Consider the following 23270-nt stretch of genomic DNA (forward strand, 5'->3'; position numbering starts at 1 on the left):
CATGTGAGACTCAGTAGGTAGCTAATTTAGGATTATCAGGGTTCATCAGCAGGGAAGAGCAGGGAATGGTGGAAGGAAAGACATCCTCATTACTATGGTCAATTGAGAAAGAAGAGTCTTCCTTGGCTCATTATTGAAAAATAAAATAAAATTTATGTACAAAACAGCAGGCTTTTGCATATTAATAAAGGCCAGAGCACACAGAGAATTAGTGGTCTGTTTTGTTGGTTTTTTTAAACTGTGGATCATAATATGAGATGTGCTGCACTTCCTCCATGAGGCCTCTATTATATTCTACCACTCTGTTTATTCCACCATTCAGCACTGTTTGCCAACATCTGCAATCAATCCAAAGCATTAACCTTATGTAGGGTTGGCCGTCTGGTGGTCTGAAAGGCCCAAATCTGAGTTGAAGCAGAGTATACTGATGCTCTGTCTTCTAAGACGAAAGCAGTACAGCTTCTATCCTAAGTGATATACAAGAGGGAAGGGAGAGAATCACATGATAAATCTTCACATAGAGAACTGCTATATAGTTTGAAGGAGAGCAGATTTAAATGCTGGTGATCAGGTGCTGGGTACAGAGATAATGAATTACAGTTGGCTGGATTGTGTACATTTATTCTGCACATTCTTTTTTTTAAAAAAAGTTATAGTCCTCATTGTCCTTAGTATTCCTTTGTACAAAGGAGGAGGAAGGTATCAAGGCCTTCCAAACTCCATCTAGACCCACAACCAACTCCAAACAGAACAGCACAACAAACAATCATTAATTTCATACAAAAAGCAACACCTCTAACTTGTGAGCTTGTAAACATCACTTAACTATCTCTACACCATTAAAGAAGAACCAAAATAGCAAGGGTTTTACTCTTAAAAACGAGATTATCCTTCATGAGAACAATTCCCCATACTATATCCCATTGACAGCACCATTAGCATACGCTGCCTGTTAGCCTATGCTACTTCAATAACAAAAGTCTTAAGGACACAGAAAATATTTTATTTAACATATTATTAAAAAACCACCAGAAACCACAAAACAAAACAAACAAAATCAAAACAGGTTAAATGGAAAGAAAGTCTTCCAAGAAGTCATCTGTGGGACACATCTACACATGCATTTGAACGACCCCAGAGCAAAAAGTGGAGACAGACAAGGGGGCAGTAACTGACATAAAAAAGGCTGGAAGAACACAAGTATTTAACACATCTATAGACACACAACAGGTATCCTCTGAAAGCAGAGAGAGGAAGAGCATAACATGATATTAAGATAGTACACTGCAACATACAGGAATATTTGTTCCTCACCTGTTTCACCTGCAGACCATGGCTCCATATCCTCTCTAAGAGGTCACACAGACTGGCTATCAGGGTATTCTCTTCTACACCTGTGATATTCACTTCACCATGACCTAGCTCCACAGCTTCTCGACCCATTTTTTCAACCAACATCCTCTTGGTCTCAAAAAGGAGAAGGCAAAAGAGAGTTAATTCTTTCCTCAGGAGCTTCCAAGATCACTTAACACTTTTTAAATAACCAACAAGGAAGCACACAATAGCAAGGATTTGGCAGAATAACTGTGTGTATGCAGTATTTCTGGAGCTAGTGCAGGACTGCGTTTCTTTTATCCCCGTTTTTCAAGACATAGCAGCACCAGTGCTGATCACCTTAGAGCCTCTTCCATCTTTCTTATAAAGGGCTTGCAAACAGGCACATAAACCTCCACACAGTATCCCCAACAAAAGGAACAGCAGGTAACACATTGACAAGCTAGACGCCAAGCAGAAAGGCCCTGCCAGGCACGCTCAGGTGTTTCTGAAGCCTGGCAAGTGCTGGACTGGGAGCAGTACGCTGTGTCCACCTCCTCCCAGGGGAGTCCACAAGCGCTTCCAAGTAGCAGGAGGATACGTCATTCCTGTGAGATCCTGTTCTGTCAGGAGGGCATTTACTTTTAAACCAACCCCATTCCAGAGTGCATCTCCTGAGTTTCCCGATCAGCCACACGTTCTCCTAAATTGTGCACAATTTCATACTGGTCAACAAAGCTCTCAACAAGTCTTAAAGTACAGTCTCCCAGTCACAATATCTTCATCACAGAGCTACCTGGAGGGGAAAATGACTATGGAATCACTTCTGCTCATCTCTTACACGTTTTTTTCATCTTTTTTACTATTCTAGATTAGCTGTCAAATGAGTAATACTCCCTTAGGCACTATGCACAGTCTTAGTCAAGACGAAGAACTCCGAGTTAGTCTCTAGCTTCTTCTCCTCGCCTCCCCTGGTACCTTCTCTCTGCTAACAGCAGGCTCACTAGGTTCACTAAAGTTGCATTCCCACAGTGAAAGAGCCAAGTCTATCTTCAAGGATTTTCACTGTCATATGTCTCTAAGTGAAAGGAATTCTTTGGACAGTTTCATACATGCAGAAAACAAACTTGAAGTCAGAAGCAGCTGCATGTATTAAACATGGTTTTACAAAGAGTTGTATACAATTGCTGTATTACCTCCACTGACCTAAGGCAAGAATGTGTCTATTTGGTAATGATTCTCTTTACTGTGTTAGTATAAACATTAACATTTAATTCAGATAAGCATATTGTAAAATATATACTGGTGAAGCACGTCTACAAACTAAAGCCAAATTTCTTTGTTACATGCTTGAAAAATTATGTTTCAGAAGTTTGTTTTAAGGAAGTTTGTTATGAGAAAAGCTCCTGCATTCTCACCTCAACCTTCTCTTTTGGAATATTCACTCTTGTTGAAATAGTATAGTCTCATTAGTGATAACCAAAATATGCTATAATAAGATATGGGCAGTGGGATGATAAAGACCAATCAGAATATTCAATCTCTCTCTGTCATTTTACATTCTCTGTCATAAATCAGCTTAATAAAGCTTCCACTCTTTGCAGAATTTTTAAGTAAGTTCTCTCTTAATGAATTTCTCACTACCATGCAAAAACGTTTATACGGATGCCATGCAAAAAACTTTACAGGGATAAAGCAGAAACAGATGGCAGAAGAGGGCGGTTCAAACATATCGGCCATGAAATGGTCCAGAAAGGATGGATACAAGGTGCACAAGAACAGAATCATTCTCTATATTACCTTATTTCGGCATTCCTTCAACAAGCCTTCTACAAACTTCCAGTTTGTTTGTGCAATTACCGATGGAGAGAGGTTAGACAGTTTGGGCTGCCGAATAGTGCTGCCCAGATTTCTGGCTTCTTGGATATACTTCTGTATTGGGGTAGAAAATTGACAAATACAGACAAAAGTGCAAGTGAGACTACTTTGCCGAAAGAAAACGGTAAACTTATCTTTATAACCCACCCCTGTCCAAAGAGGGGGAAAGGATCACATCCTCTTTCAGAAAAGGCCCCTTTTTATATCCAGCATTATACTGGGCTAAGACACTTAAGATACTATTTCAACTGGAGGTGAAATCCCCATTTACGTTGCCTATCTAGTATTAGAACACACATTGCTGAAACACAAAACCACAATACAAACTGTCAAGGATATTTAGATGCATAGAGATTCAATTACTATCTCCACTACTGAGAATTGTCATGTTATTTTTTCATAAAAATGAAAATTTGTAATAATTACTCAGATCAAGACTATTCAAATGGCAGACTGGTCTACATGGGAATGGCAGGAAAACTATGCCTGGAGCTTGACATCATCTGCAATCTGTGCTATGTCCTGCATTCCTGCAGATCTCCTGTTTCTTACCCACCCTCCCAGTCTTTCAGGAAGCAGCTGCAAAATGCTACTAACAGTCCTCAGCTGTGAACCAGCTGCATTTTTGAAAAAAATAATTTCCTGAACTTACTATGCTTGAAAGAGCTTTTCTGCTCCTCTTACTGCCATCAAGTATTTGCCATTGTTTTTACCACAGAGACAAGAATAATATGACAAATGTTTTGAAAGACAGGTGATCACAGACTGATTGGGGCATGGCTGTGAATATGTGATAAAGTCCTCTACAGGCATTGACAGAATACTCAGGATTAGTAAATATTTCATATTAATAGGTAACTTCTCTAGCTTACACTGAAATAATAACCAACTGAAAAGTCAGTAAACAGACAGATTTGTCAAACACGATATGCTCTGTGCAAAGAGGGAAAACCACACCTTCTCCATCAGCTTTGCACTAAAGAGCTATGATACATACACATTATGCATCTTTATCCAGAACTATGATTACAGTTATATTGTGCATTGGACATACCAGATAACGCTCTGACACAGATTTTATAGAGGGCATGAAGGGCCAATCATGCTGGTCCCAGTCTAAACATAACTGCAACTGAAGCTCTGACATGGAAAAGTCCAGGTGCTGGTAGGACAAGTTGGTAGAAAAAAGCCAAGCAGACCATGTAAAGCAAAAGTGGTAAGCACATATGAAGTAATAAAAGCAAGCATGCAAAACAGAAAAGGAAAAGAGTGAAGACATAATACAATGCAGAACTCCCAAGCATTCAACCTAAAAAAAAAATTAATAAGTAATGAAACTGAAAGGAAAAAAGAAAAGAAGTTGTTCCATCATTGGATTGGAGTAAACTTTGCCCTCCGCTGGGCACAAATATTTGCAAGTTAAAAGCCACTAACTCTCAATTTCACATATTTTTGTTGGCTGCCCCAAAGCTTCAATTTGTCAAAAACTCTCAACACTGCACTTCGAAACCACTGCCTCCTGCTCAGCCTGATTCCCGGTGTTCATCTCAGAAGGGCTCCCTCCCCATTCTTTCAGACTTAATAGGAAAGTCTCTGGTTCACTGGGAGAGGGGGCCAATGTCCAATCAGTATTATTTCATCAACAATGTACGACATAAAACCCTAAAACACCAGCACAGATTAACCTGGCAGTTGGTCCCCTCACCTGAGGTTGTATTTGTAATTTTTATTCCTCAGAAATTATTTGCCTCATGACAGAGTAACTCCTACAGGATAATCAACATGTGAAGAATCAATTAAAAAACACAACAAACAAAAAAAACCCCCAGAGACTAGTAGTAGATTTTTGCCTTTTACCCATTTGAAATCTCAGAAGTTTACATGTGCTAAACATCATAATTGTTAAAAGTAATAATGAGGTTACAGATCAACTATTCTTCACTTCTGTTACTTCTAAGTAAAAAGTACTTTAGAGTTATCTGAACATATGGAACATGTCAAAGCCAGAAACTACTTGTAGCTTTTTCTTTTTATTATGCAGACATTCTTCTATTACAATGTTATGGATGACATAGATGACACTATACTTCAACAAAATTTTAACAAACCAACGAGAAAATTCTGGAAATGAGTACACTGGAAAGGCAATTAAACTCATCACCACCATAAAAGAATGAACTGGACGGACAAAGATAATTGATTTTGACAACACTATCCTTACAGACACAAGACTACTTTAAAATTCCGAGAAGCTTTTCTGAAAATATTTAACGAGGCAAGAGAATATTGTCTTCAATGAACAACATAAATTTAAACAGAAGTAAAGCTCCGAGTTTACTAAACAAAAAAAAATTACTTCTGATATTTTAAACCAGATTATTCTTGGAATCACCCGTAAATCAACCACTGTAACAGTCTGCAGTCTGTATCATATGAAGCAGAAACTGTACTGTAATTAGTTCACATCATCCAGATCTTTCAAAATCCCTTCATCCACAAAGAACAATTGCGTCATTTGTAGAAGCACTGGTGAGAGAAGTTATCAGTTCAGAAAGTGGGTAAATCAGCATCAACCTGTGCTGCGTGAAAACAGGCAGACACAAATCTGACAGTATGGGTGGGGTTCATCATCCCACCTTAGCATGAGGTTATGTGTTAGTTTCCCATTTTAAGACTTCTTCTATGGTCTACAGAAAAAAACAAAAACAAAAAAACCCAAAACTGGCAACATCAAAAGGCAATGCTTCTGATTTTAGGATGATAGTAATCGCTCTCTGGAGGTGGTTATCTTTCTCTATCAAATATACAGAAGAAGCATAAGGTGACGAAGTTAATTAGGGACAGGAAATACATGGCTGAAAACTGTTAATATTAATTCCTCCCTTCCACCACCACCTTTTTCTTTTTTTTTTTTTAGATTCAAAGCATGTGATGACATTTTCAGGGAACTCTCCTACACATAGGATGAAATAAAAGCAAAGGATGAAATAAAAAAATAGAAATAAATAAATAGAAATAAAAGCAATTCAAAGCATGTGATGACATTTTCAGGGAACTCCCCTACACATAGGATGAAATAATTTCCATATTCATAGGATGAATAATGAGAGGGGGTAAAAATGGCATAATTTTTAGAATAAGCAAACAAAGTATTTTTGGTCTGCTAAGGACCAGAAACTTCATTTGTATTAAATACAAATAAGAGAGAGCAGAGATGGACTGCAAGTAACTGTCTGGACATTTTGTGAAGGTTACAGAGCATTACTCAGGCAATCAGGAAAAAAAAAAAAAAAAAAAATCAGATCTCTATAGTTGAACAGTTTTCACCTCTCTCTGATCATTGTCAAGACGCAAGTGCTCTGTGTGTTGCTTCTGTCTGTCCTTCCGCCTCCACTGTGCAGGAGCATTTCTCTTTGTCCACCTACAGACAGAGGAATATTATTAAGCAAGTGTGAAGAGTTAGGTGAAGGGGAGCAGCAATGGGGGAAATAAGTTTCTATCTTATTGTACATTGAACATATCGACATAAATTATACCAGATAAAGTGCAGCTGCAAATACACACAAAGAATCTCTGTAGAAGAATGCAACGTTGGGCAACCAAAGGATTTCAGAAAATTAGATTACACTGCTTTGTATTTTTTCATTCTTTTACTATGTCCAGTTACAATGTACACCTTTTTCGTCTTCCTTCAATGTTCTTATAAGAAGATATCCTAAAATATTTGCTACCTCTTAACTGAGATCCAATAAGGAGATCTGCTTTTATATCAACAGTAATTCTGAGTAATTCAAAGTACATCAACTATAACCTCAAACATAATAGGGCTTTCTTAAGTCAATTGGCTTCTGGGAGTCCAGATATTTAAAAAAAAAAAAAAAAAGAAAGAAAAAAACAAGTGACATAAAAAACCCACCACACACATCATCTGATTTGTTCTCACTTTAAAAAAATATATACTTAATTTGCTTTCTAGCATCTCTGCTTTAGTACTATTCTATAGATCTCATCAAGATCCAGCACCCATTTTTCCCAGCTTACTTACTTGTTGCTTGCTGGTCCAGTGGATAAAACATCAGACTGAAGCTTGGGGAAAAACCCAAGCTCATATTTCCCTTGTCCAATTTTCATGTCCAGCAAGTGTGGGTGGACTGCAGTGTGATCTATTTTTGCTAGCCTTAATTCAATAGATTTCTCTGAAATAGTAAGAAAGTTAATTTTTTTAAAGGTGTCTTCGTCAGATGGGTATCTATAATCACACATCCTCAACTAAAAGCAATCTCAAATTTAAGAGAGGAGGTGGGAGTTTCTTACTGACCCCAACAGGTACACTAGTACAAGAGTCTATTAAATAAATTAAAAAACTGACTCCAAAAGGAGGAAGACGTTTACCTTCTCAAGCTCAAAAATCTTTCACACAAAGGCATGCAGGAAAACAGCTGAGTTCAATTAAACTTTACATGAGTTTGATCTCTCTTCTCAACTTCCCATGTAACACTTCTTTTCCCACACCTCAGCTTTTTTGTTTTGGGGTGTGGTTTTTTTGGGAGGTTTCAAAGCATGAATCATTACTTAGCTTTAACCTAATGTCTACAACAAACAGCACTGACTAGTTTAATTTTCTTAACTGTCAAGAAAGTAGCTTATTACTCTTACCAGCCTCATCAATGGTTGTGCACTTTTGATACATAGATGTGCGCAGAGTTGGTGTCCTAACATTTAGCAGCCTGATTTTATCCACTCTAGAATCAAATACTCTCAAAATAGGGTCTTTATCATCTTCATCATGGCACATAATCTTATTGTCAATAAAAGATGCAAACATTTGGGTCTCCAGGAATCTTGAGAGGAAAGGCAAATAAGGTTCAGGCTGGTCCGACAAGAAAGATGCCTAACAGAAAAGGAGAGATAAGAGTGTTTGGGAGTCTGTAGAGAGAGATACAGCCACCAAAAGCACCAATTTTTCTAATCAAGGACGTACCAAACTGCTTTGGTGCTACTTAAAGCCTAGTTTTATTACACACACCAATTCTACCTCTGAAATAGGTAGTCTATATGAAATCTTCAGTTTCATGACAATCACCTACTATATAGTACAATAATTATTGAACTGTAATTTGCTAAAAATTCCTTAATTTTCTAAAGATTTCAACAGAATCCCAGCAAACCACAACAACAGTATCACAGGTGTGGATATTATGTACTTCTGGCTGGGTTCAAAGCTTATGAAGTTGATAAGAAACTTTTCATATGATTTGATCGGAATCAGATTAGCATTTTAGCAGGCAGTGCTGCAACATAATCTTCACCCACATGAACTGTCCTACTGACAAATATCTGATATCCAGTAAAGAAGAGAGTAGTAAAATCTGACTAACTAGATCTTGTGTTTCCCTAGAAAAGAGCTAGGGATACATTTGGTACACACGTACGTAAGTGTTGTGTGGGGTCATGGCTTTATTCATTAACATATTCAGCAATTCCGCTGGTTAAATAAATAAATAAATAACTTTCACTAGTAATACTTAACCTTAATGTAGAGGTTACCCATAAAATGAGGCTAAGTTATTTTTCTACATCAAGTTGTATTTTTCTACAGTATCCTTAAAAGAGTGTCTTTATCTCTCTAAGTGTGTGTATGCATATATTTTTGCACATGATATACAAGATGTGACTTTTGGGAGGAACACTGAAATTTAAGGAAGAAATTACCATTTTGACAGTACTGTTTTCCATTTTATGGCCCAATAAATAAAGTCTTAGGTTTGAACACTGTTTTACTTTTCACATTGACATATCTTCTTATTACAACTTACTTTATCGAAGTTTTGCATCTGTTCCCTGTTTGTAAACCATGATTCCTTGTCCTGACTGGGTTGAATGACAAATACTTCATAATCTGCAAACATTTGTGTAAAGCGGTTGGCAAAAACTTCACGGATTTGAATGTTCAGCTGGTAAATCTTGAATTCTTCTTCATCACACTGAATTTTAAGATCTTTTTTGCTACTGGTCTCTTCTCGCACCTCCAACTGAGAAAGTAAGGGAACACAAAAAAAATTTGTATCATTGCTTTGTCAAGTATTCTAGGTATACAAGGTCTTAATCTGCCATTCAGCTGCTACTGCTCAAGTCAACATTTCAATAAAACAATACTTAACGGTTTCAAGCACTGTAATAAAACAGTAACATCAAAAAATCTAGAAAGAAACCTTTGTCTATAGAAGTTCTAATTTCAATAATAAACCATAACCTACTTTAATACTGATTGCACTGGGTATGCATTAGATTAAAAAAAGGATAGATAACAACCATATACACGTCCATGTATGCCATATACTTAATTTACTTTCTTTTACCCTTTAATCACCTATTTCTGTCTGGCCTAATAAAAGTCCAGGATTAGTACTGTTACAGTTTAATACACACCAGCTTTCAAATGAAGACAGAAAGGCACAGTAAAAGAAGCTGTGCATGTCTAGTAGTCAATTTCCTTTAACCTAAGTCCTTAGCAGCATAATGTACAATTCATCACTACACTGCCAAGAGCAATCTTTAATGAAATAAAATGCATTTTCAGTTAACGCGTGGGTTAAGATTTATGAAAAGAGCAATATGAGATTCAGATATTAGTTTTGATGGGAATTGAGTATCTAGGAAAAAAAAAAAAATATCAAAGCCACAAGCAGTTATGCAGTAGCTTGAATACACATTTGCTACCCCTGCCTTTGTTAATTACTATAAGAGACACCGCCACACATAACTAGACATAATATCTAGAGATTACATCTGCACAATGATGCAGTTGCTGCAGCTGTCCCATGCTTCTTAAAGCACCTTGGTTATAGCAGTCCAAGGCCAGCTATAAATAGCATCCTACAGCCATACTCTCTGCTGGAGAAAGCTCTGCTCTTCAGCCATTTCTTCTAACTGCATCCCATAAGTAGTGCTTGGCACCTATATATTCTCCATTAACTAGGTATTTGGTATTAAGCAGGTTTTAAAAATTATTTAAATATTTCAGAAAATTTTGACAGTTATAACCTATACACTCCTATCATCACAGAAAAGGCTAGTAAAATGGGACTTTAACTATTATGGAAGAGAGCAGAGTAGATAAGGCCTAAACGTACAAAACCTTACAAGAAATTAAAAAAGACCTGTACTTCTTCTCCCATCACTTCTCAATCCATTCAGCAAAAGAACAAAACCTTCTTACCAATTTTCCCCTGAACAAGAAAACAATGCAATAGAAAAACCCCAGAAGAGGAACAGAGCTCATTTGAGCATCTGATCCTGTCTGGTAACCGAACGCTTCTTCTTGTAAGCCCCCCCTGCAGCTCCCTTCCCACCCTATGGTAGGTCACACAATTTCTATCTGTTTGGCCTCACCTGTAGCCAAAGTTACAGTCACGTGGATAGGAATAGGACTCAGAAATGAAGAACTGGTCAAGATAATTTAAATATGCAAGAAATAAAACCTTTGCTGAGAAAATCTTCATTCCATTCCACAAAGGCTCAAAAAACGCACAGTGTTCTTTCAGGTAAAGGGTAACAACTGTTTTGTCCAATTCTGATCGCCCAAAAAAATCCAACCAGGGGGTCACCACAAACTGTGCACATTCCCTTGCTGGGAGTCAGACACTAATGCACTTCACAACATCAACCAGGAAAAAGAATCACAGTATCCCTATGGCAAGCATATTATATACAAGCAAAATTACACATATTCTACACACAACAAGAAAGAAAGATACCTATAGAAACCAAGATTGGACTCCAACTTCAGAATTATCTAGATGTCAGTTTCAGCCATGTAAATCACAAGGAATTGGTGCAAATTTAGAATAAATCTCAAAACCAAGAGTAAACAAGGCAAGTTGTATTTTTAAACACATTATCTTGGCAAAGAAACACTTAGGGGATAGCCAAAGGTTTCCCTAGATGTTGTGGCATTAGATCCCACTTCCCCTCTCCCCCAATCTTGCCCTCGTCTCTACAGATATTCACAAGGTTTGTGAACACATTAACATAAAGTTCTTTCTAGTGAAGACAGACAAACAGAGTCTTTGGACCATTACTTCAGACCACCTGCTAGTGCAGGTTGAAACAGAGTGCAGATAATTTCATAGCTTACCTTTTCTAGACTTACACCTGTTCTTTTAACAAGTGCTTGGAGTCTTGCAATAGTCTCATTTTCCTTTAGCAGCTCATAGGAATTCAAAGGTGATCCCGCTATGTTCCCGTTTCTTTTATCAGAAACCAGGTCACATGCTCTGAGGCTCTTCATCTTGGAGGCACTTTCACTGCAGTGAAGGTTTCCCTCAGGCGGAATTCCAAAAGCCATTAGTATCTCTGAAATTTCCTGAATGAACTCAAGTTTATTTGGGAACTGTGGTAGGTCTTCTGGCAGCTCGATGAAATGGTTGTCTACATCCACAAAGCACAGGTTAGCCTGGGATTTAATTTAGAACAGGATACCGTTACAACATCACTAAGCACAAGGACCACGTTTTACTCATCTTTGGGGTTTGCATTTTTTAAAAGATTCAAATACATTTGCATTTGTTTGGTAATTTTGTAAAACAGACTTGCCCCAACTGTAACTGAAATGGTTGGTTGGCTTTCAAGAGAGAAGCACAAGGCCTACATTTCCAGGTCTTGCAAGGGCGTAACTAAGAAAGAAGACTCTAAAGTTGTTTACTAGGTACAAAAGAGATTGTAGCACATATTAGGTACAGATATGTGATTTTTTTCCATACACATACAGCTAGATTTTAACTACAGGATATCTGCAACACTATTTTTTCACATGTATATGTAGGTAGGTGACTGCCTCTTCCTCAGATTATCAGTCCACTCCCCTAAGATTTGGCAAATTCCATTCTAAAAGGTGTACTGATATTGCAAAAGCTGCAATAAAGTCATCTTCTCTTTTTTGTAAGCAACTTGAGCTTGAAGGAGTTAAGAAGTTTGTTTCCCAGGGGAAAAATGAACTGAAGTAGTTTCAATTCTGTTTTCTTAGTTCAATCTCCATCTCATTTACCATCAAAAAAGACCAAGAGGAAAAAAAAAGAAAGAAAAAAAACCACCTACATGGCTTCCACAGCAGCATCAAAAGAAGCTATGCATCTTCAATGATTTACCTCACCCTATATTCGGTATGGGGGGGTTTCCCCTTTTGGCTTCTGCACTGCAAAACCTGTAACAAATGGTTTCCTAACATTACATAACTACACACTTCACAGCAAGAACCCCATTCATGTGTGAAATCTGCTTAGGAAGTTAAGTATACAGAAGAAACGTTGTGTTTCTGTAGAAGTATTTCAGTTTTTCTCCACTACAGAATTAGATGTGGACTCTCACTTAGCCTCCCCTATAAAAAAATTCCTTCATCCAGATTGTGGGGTACTTTCAACCAAGCTTCATCACATTATTTTAAGAAGCACACCTGAACTCAGGTTTCACTACAGCTTTGCAGCAAAAATACAAATCAAGTCATGAGAGCTAACAGATCTCCAGTTATTTCTTATGATTCAATAAGTGCAGAAGGATACAAGCACTCTCAGAATTTAATAGGAAGAAAAGAACTGGAAGATATTAACCTGATGGATGATCCCAGAAATCAGAGCAACGTAAACAAGCAGTGAAGCATCAGTAAGGACAAAGTAGTTCTGGTGGGATTTTGCTGTGGGTAGACTAGGATAGTCATAGGTAGACTAGGATAAGCTGTGCTTGACATGTCCCCTTCACCTAAGTAAACTGGTGTGCAAACATGCATTTAATACTTGTGACAGATTTACCTCTTTTGGCATTTCTACAGAACAGAGTTAGGATGTCAATTCTTCTTAAAACATAAATACCTGCTGTGTTTGATTTCTTGAACTTCAACATTAAAATTACAAAAAAACATTGGAATTCTTAAAGCAGAAGTCCACTGGACATATTGCACTAGATTTGCAGAGAACTTTGCATTAAAAAGTCCAGTTTATGCTCTGCTACAATATTACCCACAGTTACAAAGGCAAATAGAATTCCAGTTCTCCATTTCCTGATGTTTTAGTGTTTTAATACTGGTAGTTATTTCTTATGCTTAAAGGAATGCATACAACACCGTTTAGTAGCTCTTGTATAGATCCTTTACTGTAAAATAAATCACAAATTCAATTCGGTATTGCAAAAGAATCCAAGGACAATAAATAGAACTAAGACCTTGAAACATCTTCTGGTGCGCCCTATAAGAAGTTTTTATTTTTTAAATAGGGCAGGTGTCATTGTTTAGATTTCGCTAGTATCAACATTGCTCAAACACAGCAGGTATTGTGTGCCTACCAGCAAGGCAGCTCCAGTGGTGGGCTAGGGATGCACACAGAGTGCATCTGCTTCCCAGTCAAAGAAACATTCAGCACAAAGGGACAGTATGTACACAACGGCTCTCACTTTTCAAGTAAGCACCTGAATTTAGGAACTTCAAGACCCCCACTATACATGTGGTTCTGTGATGATAAGAATTCAGGTAGTATTTATCAGGAACACTGTAAGCACTTCAAGACATGAAAGAAAGAAAGCCTTGAAACCAGGCACAATGACTGCCAATCGGTGCTGAGGGAAGAACAAAAAACATTTAGTTCATCACAAGCAGTCTGAGAAATGTGAAGACAGACTCATTAAGAAACTCTTCAAGCAGTTTAATTGCATTTCTTCCTTTTTAAACTCTCTTCAAGTGATACCGTTCAACTTACTTTCTTTTTTGGACTATCTTACCTTAGCACAGATTCTGCAGAAAACATCACTCTTGGTTAAGCTTGGCTGTACCTAAAAAGTGCTTGGCCAAAAAGTAACCAAATGTTAAACTTAACAATTCTAGTCTTCACACTGAAAATAAACTCCTTGCCAATGAAAAAAACAAGCCAAGTTTATTGCTTGCTAAAATTACTTATAACTATCTAGGCTCATCTGGCTAATTTTTCCAACAGTTAAATATCTTTTCTGGAGATTTTGTCTTTTAAGAGCAACGCACGTATTTTAAACACTCTAAGCCACTAACGATGATTGCTTACCATGCAACTTGCTATTACATTTCTCAGAATTTTCCCTATATAAAAGCATTAAAAAAAAAAAAAAAAAGGAATATGTTAAGTGTGCAGCAATACTGTAAAGAGTGTAAGAAGTATTTCTGAGGACACTCTACATTAATTCAGTGCCTGGTTAATAACCCATAAGTTAGAGGACTACCTAGAGCAGCATAATGATCAGAGGGCTGGAGCACCTCTCCTGTGAAGACAGGCTGAGAGAGTTGCATTGTTTAGGCCTGGAGAAGAGAAGGCTCCAGGGAGACCTTATAGAGACCTTCCATTACCTGAAGGGGGCCTACAGGAGAGATGGGGAGGGACTCTTTGTCAGGGAGTGGAGTGACAGGACAAGGGATAATGGTTTTAAACTGAAAGAAGGGAGATTTAGATTAGATACTAGAAAGAAACTCTTTACTGTGAGGGTGGTGAGACACTGGCACAGGTTGACCAGAGAAGTTGTGGATGTCCCATTCCTGCAAGTGTTTAAGGCCAGGCTGGATGGGGCTTTGAGCAATCTGGTCTAGTGGGAGGTGTCCCTGCCCCATGGCAGGGGGGTGGGAACTAAGTGATCCTTAAGGTCCCTTCCAACCCAAACCATTCTATAAATCTGTAAGCAAAGAAGATTCAGTAGATGGCTTAACTTAGCCTCTTTTAACTTAGGGAGACCAAGGTCATCCTCAAGAACTGCATAAGCAGTTCTGAAAAGACTATGTTAGAATCATAGAATGGTTAGAGTTGTTCCCCAGGGAACAGAAATTGCAAGGACACCTTACTTCACAAGCCCTTCAAGAGGTACCAAAGCAACATTTTTCTGTACAAATGAAATCCCAAGTAAATCAACCACCAGTAACAGACACCAAAACAGCAAGTCTCACAATGCTGCTACACTATAGATCCAACAGAAAGGAATACCAGCAATGATAGAGAGGACCCCTCTTCAATTTATTTTAAAAAGCAAGAAAAATTAAACACTTATTTTCTGTGAAATCATGGTCATCCAAAGCATTTTGCATGCTAGGAACTGGGCAAGTACACAAAGTAGAAAAATAAAGGTGCTCATTGATCAGAAAGTTTCAGTTATTTTGTTTCTGGAGAGAGCAGAGTTGAGTGATTGAATAGCTGACAACTCTGTATATAAGCCTCTATGGATACACTTATCATCATTTTACACATACAAAATTAAAATTATATATAAAGACAAGATACTTAGCAGCATGTGTAAGTAGAGATACGACTGAAAGAGCATCCTTAAGTTAGTCGCTTGGTATTTCAGGTCTCTAGAACAGTCAAATATTCTTTTATTTGTTACTGAGGTATCGGTTTTCTGACCAAAAGAGAACCTCAAACGATTACCCACCATTTTAATAGCAGATTGTTACAAGAGAGGGCACATAACATCATCACGCAATAAAATGATTCTCCTGAGACACTACACTAAGGAACAAGGGTGTCACATCCTAATTTAAAAACTTGTCATTCCTATAAACTGTTATCACCACAAATAATGGGGTGTCCAGGTGAAAGTCTTACAAACCTTAGAAATGTGAACGCAAGTAAGTCAATATTCATGTATCTGATGCCAAAGCCTGGTCCCCTGAGGTCAACAGCACAAATTCCCATGGGCTCAGTGGGGCCTGGACTACACCCACCAATTCCAAACCCAGAGGACAATTGCAATTCTTTAGTTTGACCTCAATTACTATAAGGGCCAAACCCCTACACGTATCTAGCAATGCCTGCATCAAGTCCATATCCTTTCTATCAGCTCTGTTCAAAAATATAGAAGGAAATTATCTAGGTTCTGCCAAAAGGATGTCTAAGAAGAAACTAATATTCACCAATAATGACTAAAGTCCCCACCCCACTGACATCCTATAGAGAAAGTACACCTTATTTTAAACATTAATACATATTTATATGGTATGCAAATAGATGCCTACAACAATATAGAACAGTCAGTTCTGATGGCACAATCACCACTACATGAATCCTCTGTGCAGCACAGGAGCTCAAACTATAGGTTACGTACAGGTTTTCACATCCCCTCCTAGACAGTCAGATTGAAACATGGTTCTGAGTTAAGGATTCTGCTTGAATACAGCACTGAAAAACTAAAAACCATTTATCTACAGCATTTTTACAGCATGTATCACCTTTGTGTATTAGGTCCCAACCTCGCAAATAACCACTCACTTCACTTAACATAGATAAAGCATAGACATGCAAATTTATAAACATACGGGTGGCTTGTGGAAAATGTGTTTACAGTGGTCTTAAACTCTAAAGAATCCTCCTGTGCCATTCCTGTAAGCAAATGGTAAACTTTTGTATTTATTCTCAGTAATACTGTTTTTCATGTCAACCCAAAATTTATGACTGACAACAACTTACAGCTGCAGCTTTCAGAAACATGAATTTAACTCCTCAAGTGGCTGTTTAACACTGAAGTACAGGAAAACATAAAACTGAAGTCTGTCAATAGATTTGCAATATTATCAAGGATCTTTCACACCAGCAGAAAGCCTGAAAATGCATACAAAGCAGTGATTATCTTTCAAAAATAATTATCTTGGTCAGTCTGGTCTAAATGTGTTGGCATCAAGACGAAAAAAGGGCTTTTCAAGAGAAGTCATCTTCTAAACTTCCTAAATTAAAAACTCACAGAATTTGTTAAGATTTAGTATTGAATAATATCTTTGTAATGGTTGAAATAAAAATACTGAGAATATGTATCTGTCTTATATTAGCAGAGAACTGGATCTTAGCTTTTAAAATCTTTCAACTTCTCTAAAATAAAAAGCTATTGCCTGAGACCCTTGGGATCATTCCATTAAAAACAAGTTTTTTAATGAGATGCTACTTTTGTTTGATTTAACCAGTGCTGGAAGACTCAGTGTTGCTTATTTTCACTCAAAATAATTTACATTTCCATCATTCTCCTACATTACAGAGTGGCAAGATGCACACACAAAGCCAGTACCATGAAATGGCCCAGATTAACTTGCTTGTTAAAAATATATTGCTGTAGCACTGCAAACGTTTCTTTAAAAGGAAATTCAAAGACACATCAAAAAAACAATCTTACTTTAGTACTTGCTGGGCTTATGATCTGCAAGAAAGCTAGTTTAACCACTTTTTTGATCAATTTTACCGATAAACAAACCACAGTTTTGCCAGCAACTTCTGAAACGGCTACGTGTTCTTCCCTTCCCCTTTGATTTCTGCAGCACCTTATTCTAGCACTGCTTCTCCCAGGCCCGCTCTTTCTCTTCTGGGTTCCTTACAAGCGTCTGATGCAGCTAGCAGTGAAACCACAAGAACGCTCCTGCATACAGAAAGAGGCCTCAGCAAAGCAGCAATACATATAAGAGCAAGCTTAACTTTAAGTGCCCGGTATCATTGACGTACAAGAAACTCAACCCTACAGTAAGCCTTGAGTCTTTTCTACAATTTTATTGGGCCACAGAGAGTCACGTCCTCAAGTCATTGGTGAAATTCAATGAATTCTCCATCAGGCACTGTCTTCTGATGTACCCAAGTGATGGTCTAAACTTGAATTTTGTACTAATACACTTATTTTGCTGAAGATTGTAATCATCTTCTGACAAAGCATCAACATCTAGGATACAGTTGGGTTTCCATGGTGAAGCATTCCCTTAAAGCACCAGATGTGACCAAAATATGGGGGACTACCACTACAAGTTCCCAGTGACAGGACGAGGGGCAACGGGTACAAGCTGGAACATAGGAAGTTCCATTCAAATATGAGGAAAAACTTCTTTACAGCGAGGGTGACAGAGCCCTGGAACAGGCTGCCCAGGGAGGTTGTGGAGTCCCCTTCTCTGAAGATCTTCAAGACCCACCTGGATGCAGTCCTGAGTAATGTGCTCTCAGCAATCCTGCCTTAGCAGGGCAGTTGGACTAGATGATCTCTAGAGGTCCCTTCCAACTCTGAAAATTCCGTGATTCTGTGAAAACAAGCCTTATGGCATACGTGTGCAAGACTTAAACCAAACCAGACTGAGTTAGGACAGATAGTATTTTCACATATATTAGCCTTAAACACTTTGAGCAAGACAAATCAGTCTTTTTAAAATTTCTTCATTATAAAATCACAGTCAAGAAGTCTACAATGACACTGAGGCATCCATGCCTCATTATATTATTCCGCAATGCCTTTCAACTAAGCACTAACTAGATTTTCTGTGAAAGCTCACTTCTCTGGCCCTTGTCTAAATTATATATTGCTTTCCTTAACAGCAGCTGTCCCAAGCATCCATGTAAATGGGTTAGCAGCGCAGATGCAATTTATGCAGTTTCAAGACAAAGAAAAAAAATTAATTTTTTTTTTTAGAACTCAAAATAAATTAGAACATAGAAATGCTCTTTATATACACTTTGCAATAAGTGAGGAAAATTCTGATACTTACTATATCTGTAAATCAGGAGCCTGGAGGGAGGACTTGGAAATTAAGTTCCTCAGAAAACCCTGATGATTTCATAAAGGATCATATACATTCCAAATTTTAGAAGTAAGCAATGTTAAATATTAATACCCCTTTTGTTACTGATGATAAATTTGTATTTATTGAAGTATAAATAATAGAATCCATATGCCCTCTTCTACAACACATTTTATGCATATTTCTTCTCAGTTTCTATGTCAGGAATTCAATGTGTAGAGCTTCTCTGGCTCTCTAGGTGAAGGGTATCTGAAAACGTAATCATAAAGCAAAGTAGTTTTGAGATGAACCTGTAATCTGCAGTTCTAAATATATTAAAGCTCGTTAAGTTATTAATATCAGAAATTCTGATACTGACCAACAGTTTCATTTTGTGAGTCCAGCACGCACTTTGAATTCTGCTTTTCATTTTAAAAGGCTACATTTACTTCTTGTTGCAACAGCAGGATTGCGGTGTGGGGGTGGGGTTTTTCGGCATTGGGTTTTTTTGAAAGTAAACACTCTGCAATGAAAATCTCAACAATGGTGAGCTCCTGTTCTTTCCAGTCTACTTTGCCTCTCAGATAAGCAAATCTATTGGTATAGTATAACTTTCTAGTCACAGCACATGTTCAAGTCCATTTCTATGCCATAGCTACACTCCCAGCCTGCAGTACTAAGGACTTCAACAGTTCACAAGAAACCTTACTCAGCAGTGACTACCAAGGGGATTTCTGCAGTAAATTCCATCACGTGGATGATATCTCAGTCCTGTGTGTCCTCATCTCCCTGCCCTCCCAGACAATTCATATCTCTGTAAGATACCATCAAAAATCTACTCCTCCACCTTCATAAAAGGCTATCTGTAAAACAAAATGTAAATTGATGTGCCATATAATTTTTTTAACATCTAAAAATAGATCAACTACCTTACTTTAAACCTCCGAAGTAAGCTGGTAAAGCTCTTCAAAACCATTTACCTTTTAAATAATTGAAATATCTATTTGAAATCAAAATGTATTTATTTAGTTGGAAGTATTACAGCGATTTTAAAATGAGGAACTTCTTTTCAGAAGGAAGACAGTCTTTTAGAAGCTTGTTATAGTAGTGGAAATATCCATGGTGCATACTAACATGCATATCCACACATGCATTTTACCTCACCAGTTATCATGTCTAAAAAGTATACTAACCATATTAATTAGGCCTGTCAGCACATCCCAAATTTTGTAAAAGTGTAGTAAACCAAAGGATTAGACTGTTTTCATGGCAAGTATATACATTACTCTGTTATTAATTATGTCAGTGCAAAAAGAAAAAAAGAGGGGGAGAAAAGAAAGAAATCAAGAGATTAAGTAGTTTAGTTTTCATAGAAAAAATAACACAGTTTGAAGAGAAATTTTCCTTTGAACTTGCCAGGAAAAACAAATGAAAACTATCAGCATATGGATTTAAGAAAAAGAGCAACGTTGGCATGGTGACCAGACTGGAGGTTCACAAAAATATCTTGTCTTTAATTTCACACAGCTTTTTTAAGAAGTTTTTTTTTGTGTCAAGCTATGTTGCAGCAATGCCTGATAATGAAAATAAAAAACACCACCACAAAACCCTCTGCCTGCCATACTTCTATTTTCCCAGTAACGTAAACGATAATAGAAGGAAACAGACAAACAGAAAATGGCAGAAATTAGAGAATCCTACCAGTGCCTATTAGTAGGGTGTTTTCCATGGTTTACCTAGTCTCTCCCCAACAAATTTACACCTACAAGCACGCAGACGCTAGGAGAGGCCAGACCTGTGTGCTTCCACGGCTAATAAGTCTACAAGCACTCACTTCCCACAGGGCTACCTGACAGGTGTCCAGCTTCCTGACAAAAGCCAGCCAGGCCATATATTGTAACACTCAGCTTTTTCTACATACAAGAGTAAATAAACCATTCAAAGGTGCCCTATAAGAGAAGTCATTCACATGATGGATGGAACTGCCTCACAAGCCAGCCAGGCACCAGCTGCCTGACATACTTCCCACGGGTGGTTACTGGCTCCTGCAGACATTTCCTTTGCTGCCTCAGGTAGTGCTCAACCACTCTTGGTCCCCTGATCCTCACACAAACAGCTCTTAAACACAAATATTCTTTTTGGGGACGTGCCGAGAGAGAAGTGAACAGTGGGATAAGTAAATAAAAACAATATTCTAAGGCAGGTTGAACGTAGTCCCAGCCCCATGTACGAGTTGCAGGACCTTTACAGACCATTTGCTTCTCCTTTATACAGTGGCTGGTGTTAACAGAGACTCACTACAAGGGAGGACTTCTGAGCACTATCCCAGTTAGCACTAGTTTGCTCAAGTAGATGCTGACATTTTGCTGCCAACTGAAGTATGCATTCTAGAAAAAAAATTGAAATAGTTTTGATGCAGACATCTGACAGGCTGGGTCCATGTCAGACAGCCCCAACTCAGAAATGCAGTGCGGGGAAACCCAGCCCAATGCCACGCAGCCAGGAACCAGCCCAAGTACAGCACGCTGCAGAAGTCAGGCCAGCTTTGCTCACTCAGCACCACACAGAAGCAGCTGTATGGTCTTTTGGCCACAGCTGGTGAATTCGCATTGCACTTCCTTGCATTTCCTAGCACTACAGGGCTAACTTTTGCAGCACAAAAGTGTTCTTTCTGTAACCCTACTGCACCAATACCTGTAAAATTACAGTTTAATTTTATCAGAGCATAAAATTTCCAAAACAAGGGTTTATTTATCGATTTCACCATATTCTCTCCAGCATATCAAGAAAATAAAGTAGAGCTATCCCAAACTTCACAATGGCTGTTACAGTTAGCACTAGTGTTTTGACTCATTTCTCATATTCCTCATAGTCACGTACAATGTTTAATCAATCAAGACGAGTTCCTCTCACCTCTTGAGGAAGTTCCAGCTTAGACCTGTCATCCAGCCCATTAGAGTGCAAGCCCATGAGGTAAGGGACAGGAGCATCTAGAAAATGAAGGAGGGATGCTGGAAGGATAGGAACATACACATGCTGCCACTGAAATGGAAACATTAGTGCTGTGATGGTCTCTGCCACTGTCATCAGTCTCTGATAATCTGAAAAAGATCAAGAAAAAAAAATATTTCTTTCACAAACATTTTAAGTAAATTAATCCGAGTTAAAGAAATGAGAGCTTACTTTAAAACAGAAACCACGAAACCCAGTACTAGCTGAGTAGCATCTTAATGAAAGCCCAGACTTGTACACCCAAGCACATTTTGCTGAAACAATAAAGAAAGCTCAAAGTAGGTCATTCTACAAGTCATATGGAAATGAGAAAATTGAGTCTTAGCATCCATTAAGTCACTCAGTGCTACCTATACCAGGGTTACCAGGAACACCAGTTTGAGTACGGAAGCAACATTGTAATCAGCTAAGAGACACATCAGAAATCATTTCTTTTCTCTGTGCTTATGGCTTTCTATGGAAGCCTTGGATGAAACCCAAGGCATCTGGTATCTCTCAGATGAACATTTTTTTAAAGAGTGTTTAAATGTCTATAAAGCTTGCTGTCTAGTAGCCAACCCAACAGTGTGACTGAAATAACTGTGGAAAATAAAAAGGATCAGCTTCGTTTATCTTTTGCAATGTATGACTGAAGTCTCAATTCAATGTAAAAACATCTCATCTCCCCCAGCAGTGCTAAATGCACCTGTGCAACACGCATACCAAAAAAATCTTTTTATTCCACAGCCGGTGGCTAGAGCAGTCACCATTGCAGTATGCTGGGCCAAAACCTCGCCCTCCTCTTTTACACTACTGAATCATCTTTAGTGGTTTTTGATATCTATGCACCATAAAGGAGAAGGCAATACCAGATGAATTTGGAGCGTTGGTCTAATACAACTGCTGAAACGTTCAGAATGCTTTCGAGCTGCCAGACTGGAAAGAGTATAAAACAAGCTCACAAGACTACGACAATTCCTATCTTCAGTCAAGCTAGAATGAACAAGCAACAATATCCAATTCCAGCCAGTAAAGCAGGGGGCAACAGAAGGAATGGAAAAAAATTTGTATCCTTCATATGTGTGTTGGAGTATGGGGTACACATGTCTTCTCCTAACATGTTCATAAAACTATAGACACTGAAATTGGAAAAGACACTTGAACGCAAAGGTTCCAGTGTTGAGGTTTCTGAAGCCGTTGCACACCGTCACAAAGTGCAGACAAAAACTGCAAAAATAACAGTTGTTCTAAACAAACACTCTGGAGAATAATTAACTGTGCACTTTCTAAGGTTGTGGCTTTAATTCTATCATTTAGCCATCCTTCACTCAGACTTCAGATAGCAGAAGACAGAGAGCCAAGAAATTCAGTTCCTGGCACTCGTGATTAATTTTGTTTGAACTCAAAGTTGCAGAGTTTGGGGTCTGCAGAGAGCCCCACAACCCAAGAGGAACTCAGCAAAAGTTTTGCTAACATCAGTCATAATTCTGCAATCTAGGCTTTTGCTTTTTCTTTTCATATCAAGCTCTGCCTATGGAAAAGGTTCCTACACAAAGCTACTTGTCACTGCCTC

At 38.1% G+C, this 23270-nt stretch overlaps 1 protein-coding gene across 5 annotated transcripts in view; it reads right to left on the minus strand.

The window, feature by feature from the left end:
- DENND5A (DENN domain containing 5A) overlaps window positions 1-23270 on the minus strand; it is a 70493-nt gene that overhangs the window by 18852 nt on the left and 28371 nt on the right. For 2 of the 5 annotated variants that reach the window (XM_074150058.1, XM_074150059.1), the window contains 8 exons: window positions 21620-21807; window positions 11330-11647; window positions 9009-9224; window positions 7849-8083; window positions 7238-7388; window positions 6520-6613; window positions 3115-3246; window positions 1315-1467 (listed from right to left, as the gene is read on the minus strand). In XM_074150058.1, the coding sequence (XP_074006159.1) occupies window positions 1315-1467; window positions 3115-3246; window positions 6520-6613; window positions 7238-7388; window positions 7849-8083; window positions 9009-9224; window positions 11330-11647; window positions 21620-21807 (1487 nt within the window). Of the gene's footprint in view, window positions 1-362; window positions 468-1314; window positions 1468-3114; window positions 3247-4246; window positions 4355-6519; window positions 6617-7237; window positions 7389-7848; window positions 8084-9008; window positions 9225-11329; window positions 11648-21619; window positions 21808-23270 lie in introns of all 5 variants that reach the window. The other 3 variants (XM_074150056.1, XM_074150057.1, XM_074150060.1) reach the window with 3 other exon arrangements.

Source organism: Numenius arquata, chromosome 6, assembly GCF_964106895.1.
Source record: "Numenius arquata chromosome 6, bNumArq3.hap1.1, whole genome shotgun sequence".
In the NCBI taxonomy this organism is placed as follows: Eukaryota; Metazoa; Chordata; class Aves; order Charadriiformes; family Scolopacidae; genus Numenius; species Numenius arquata.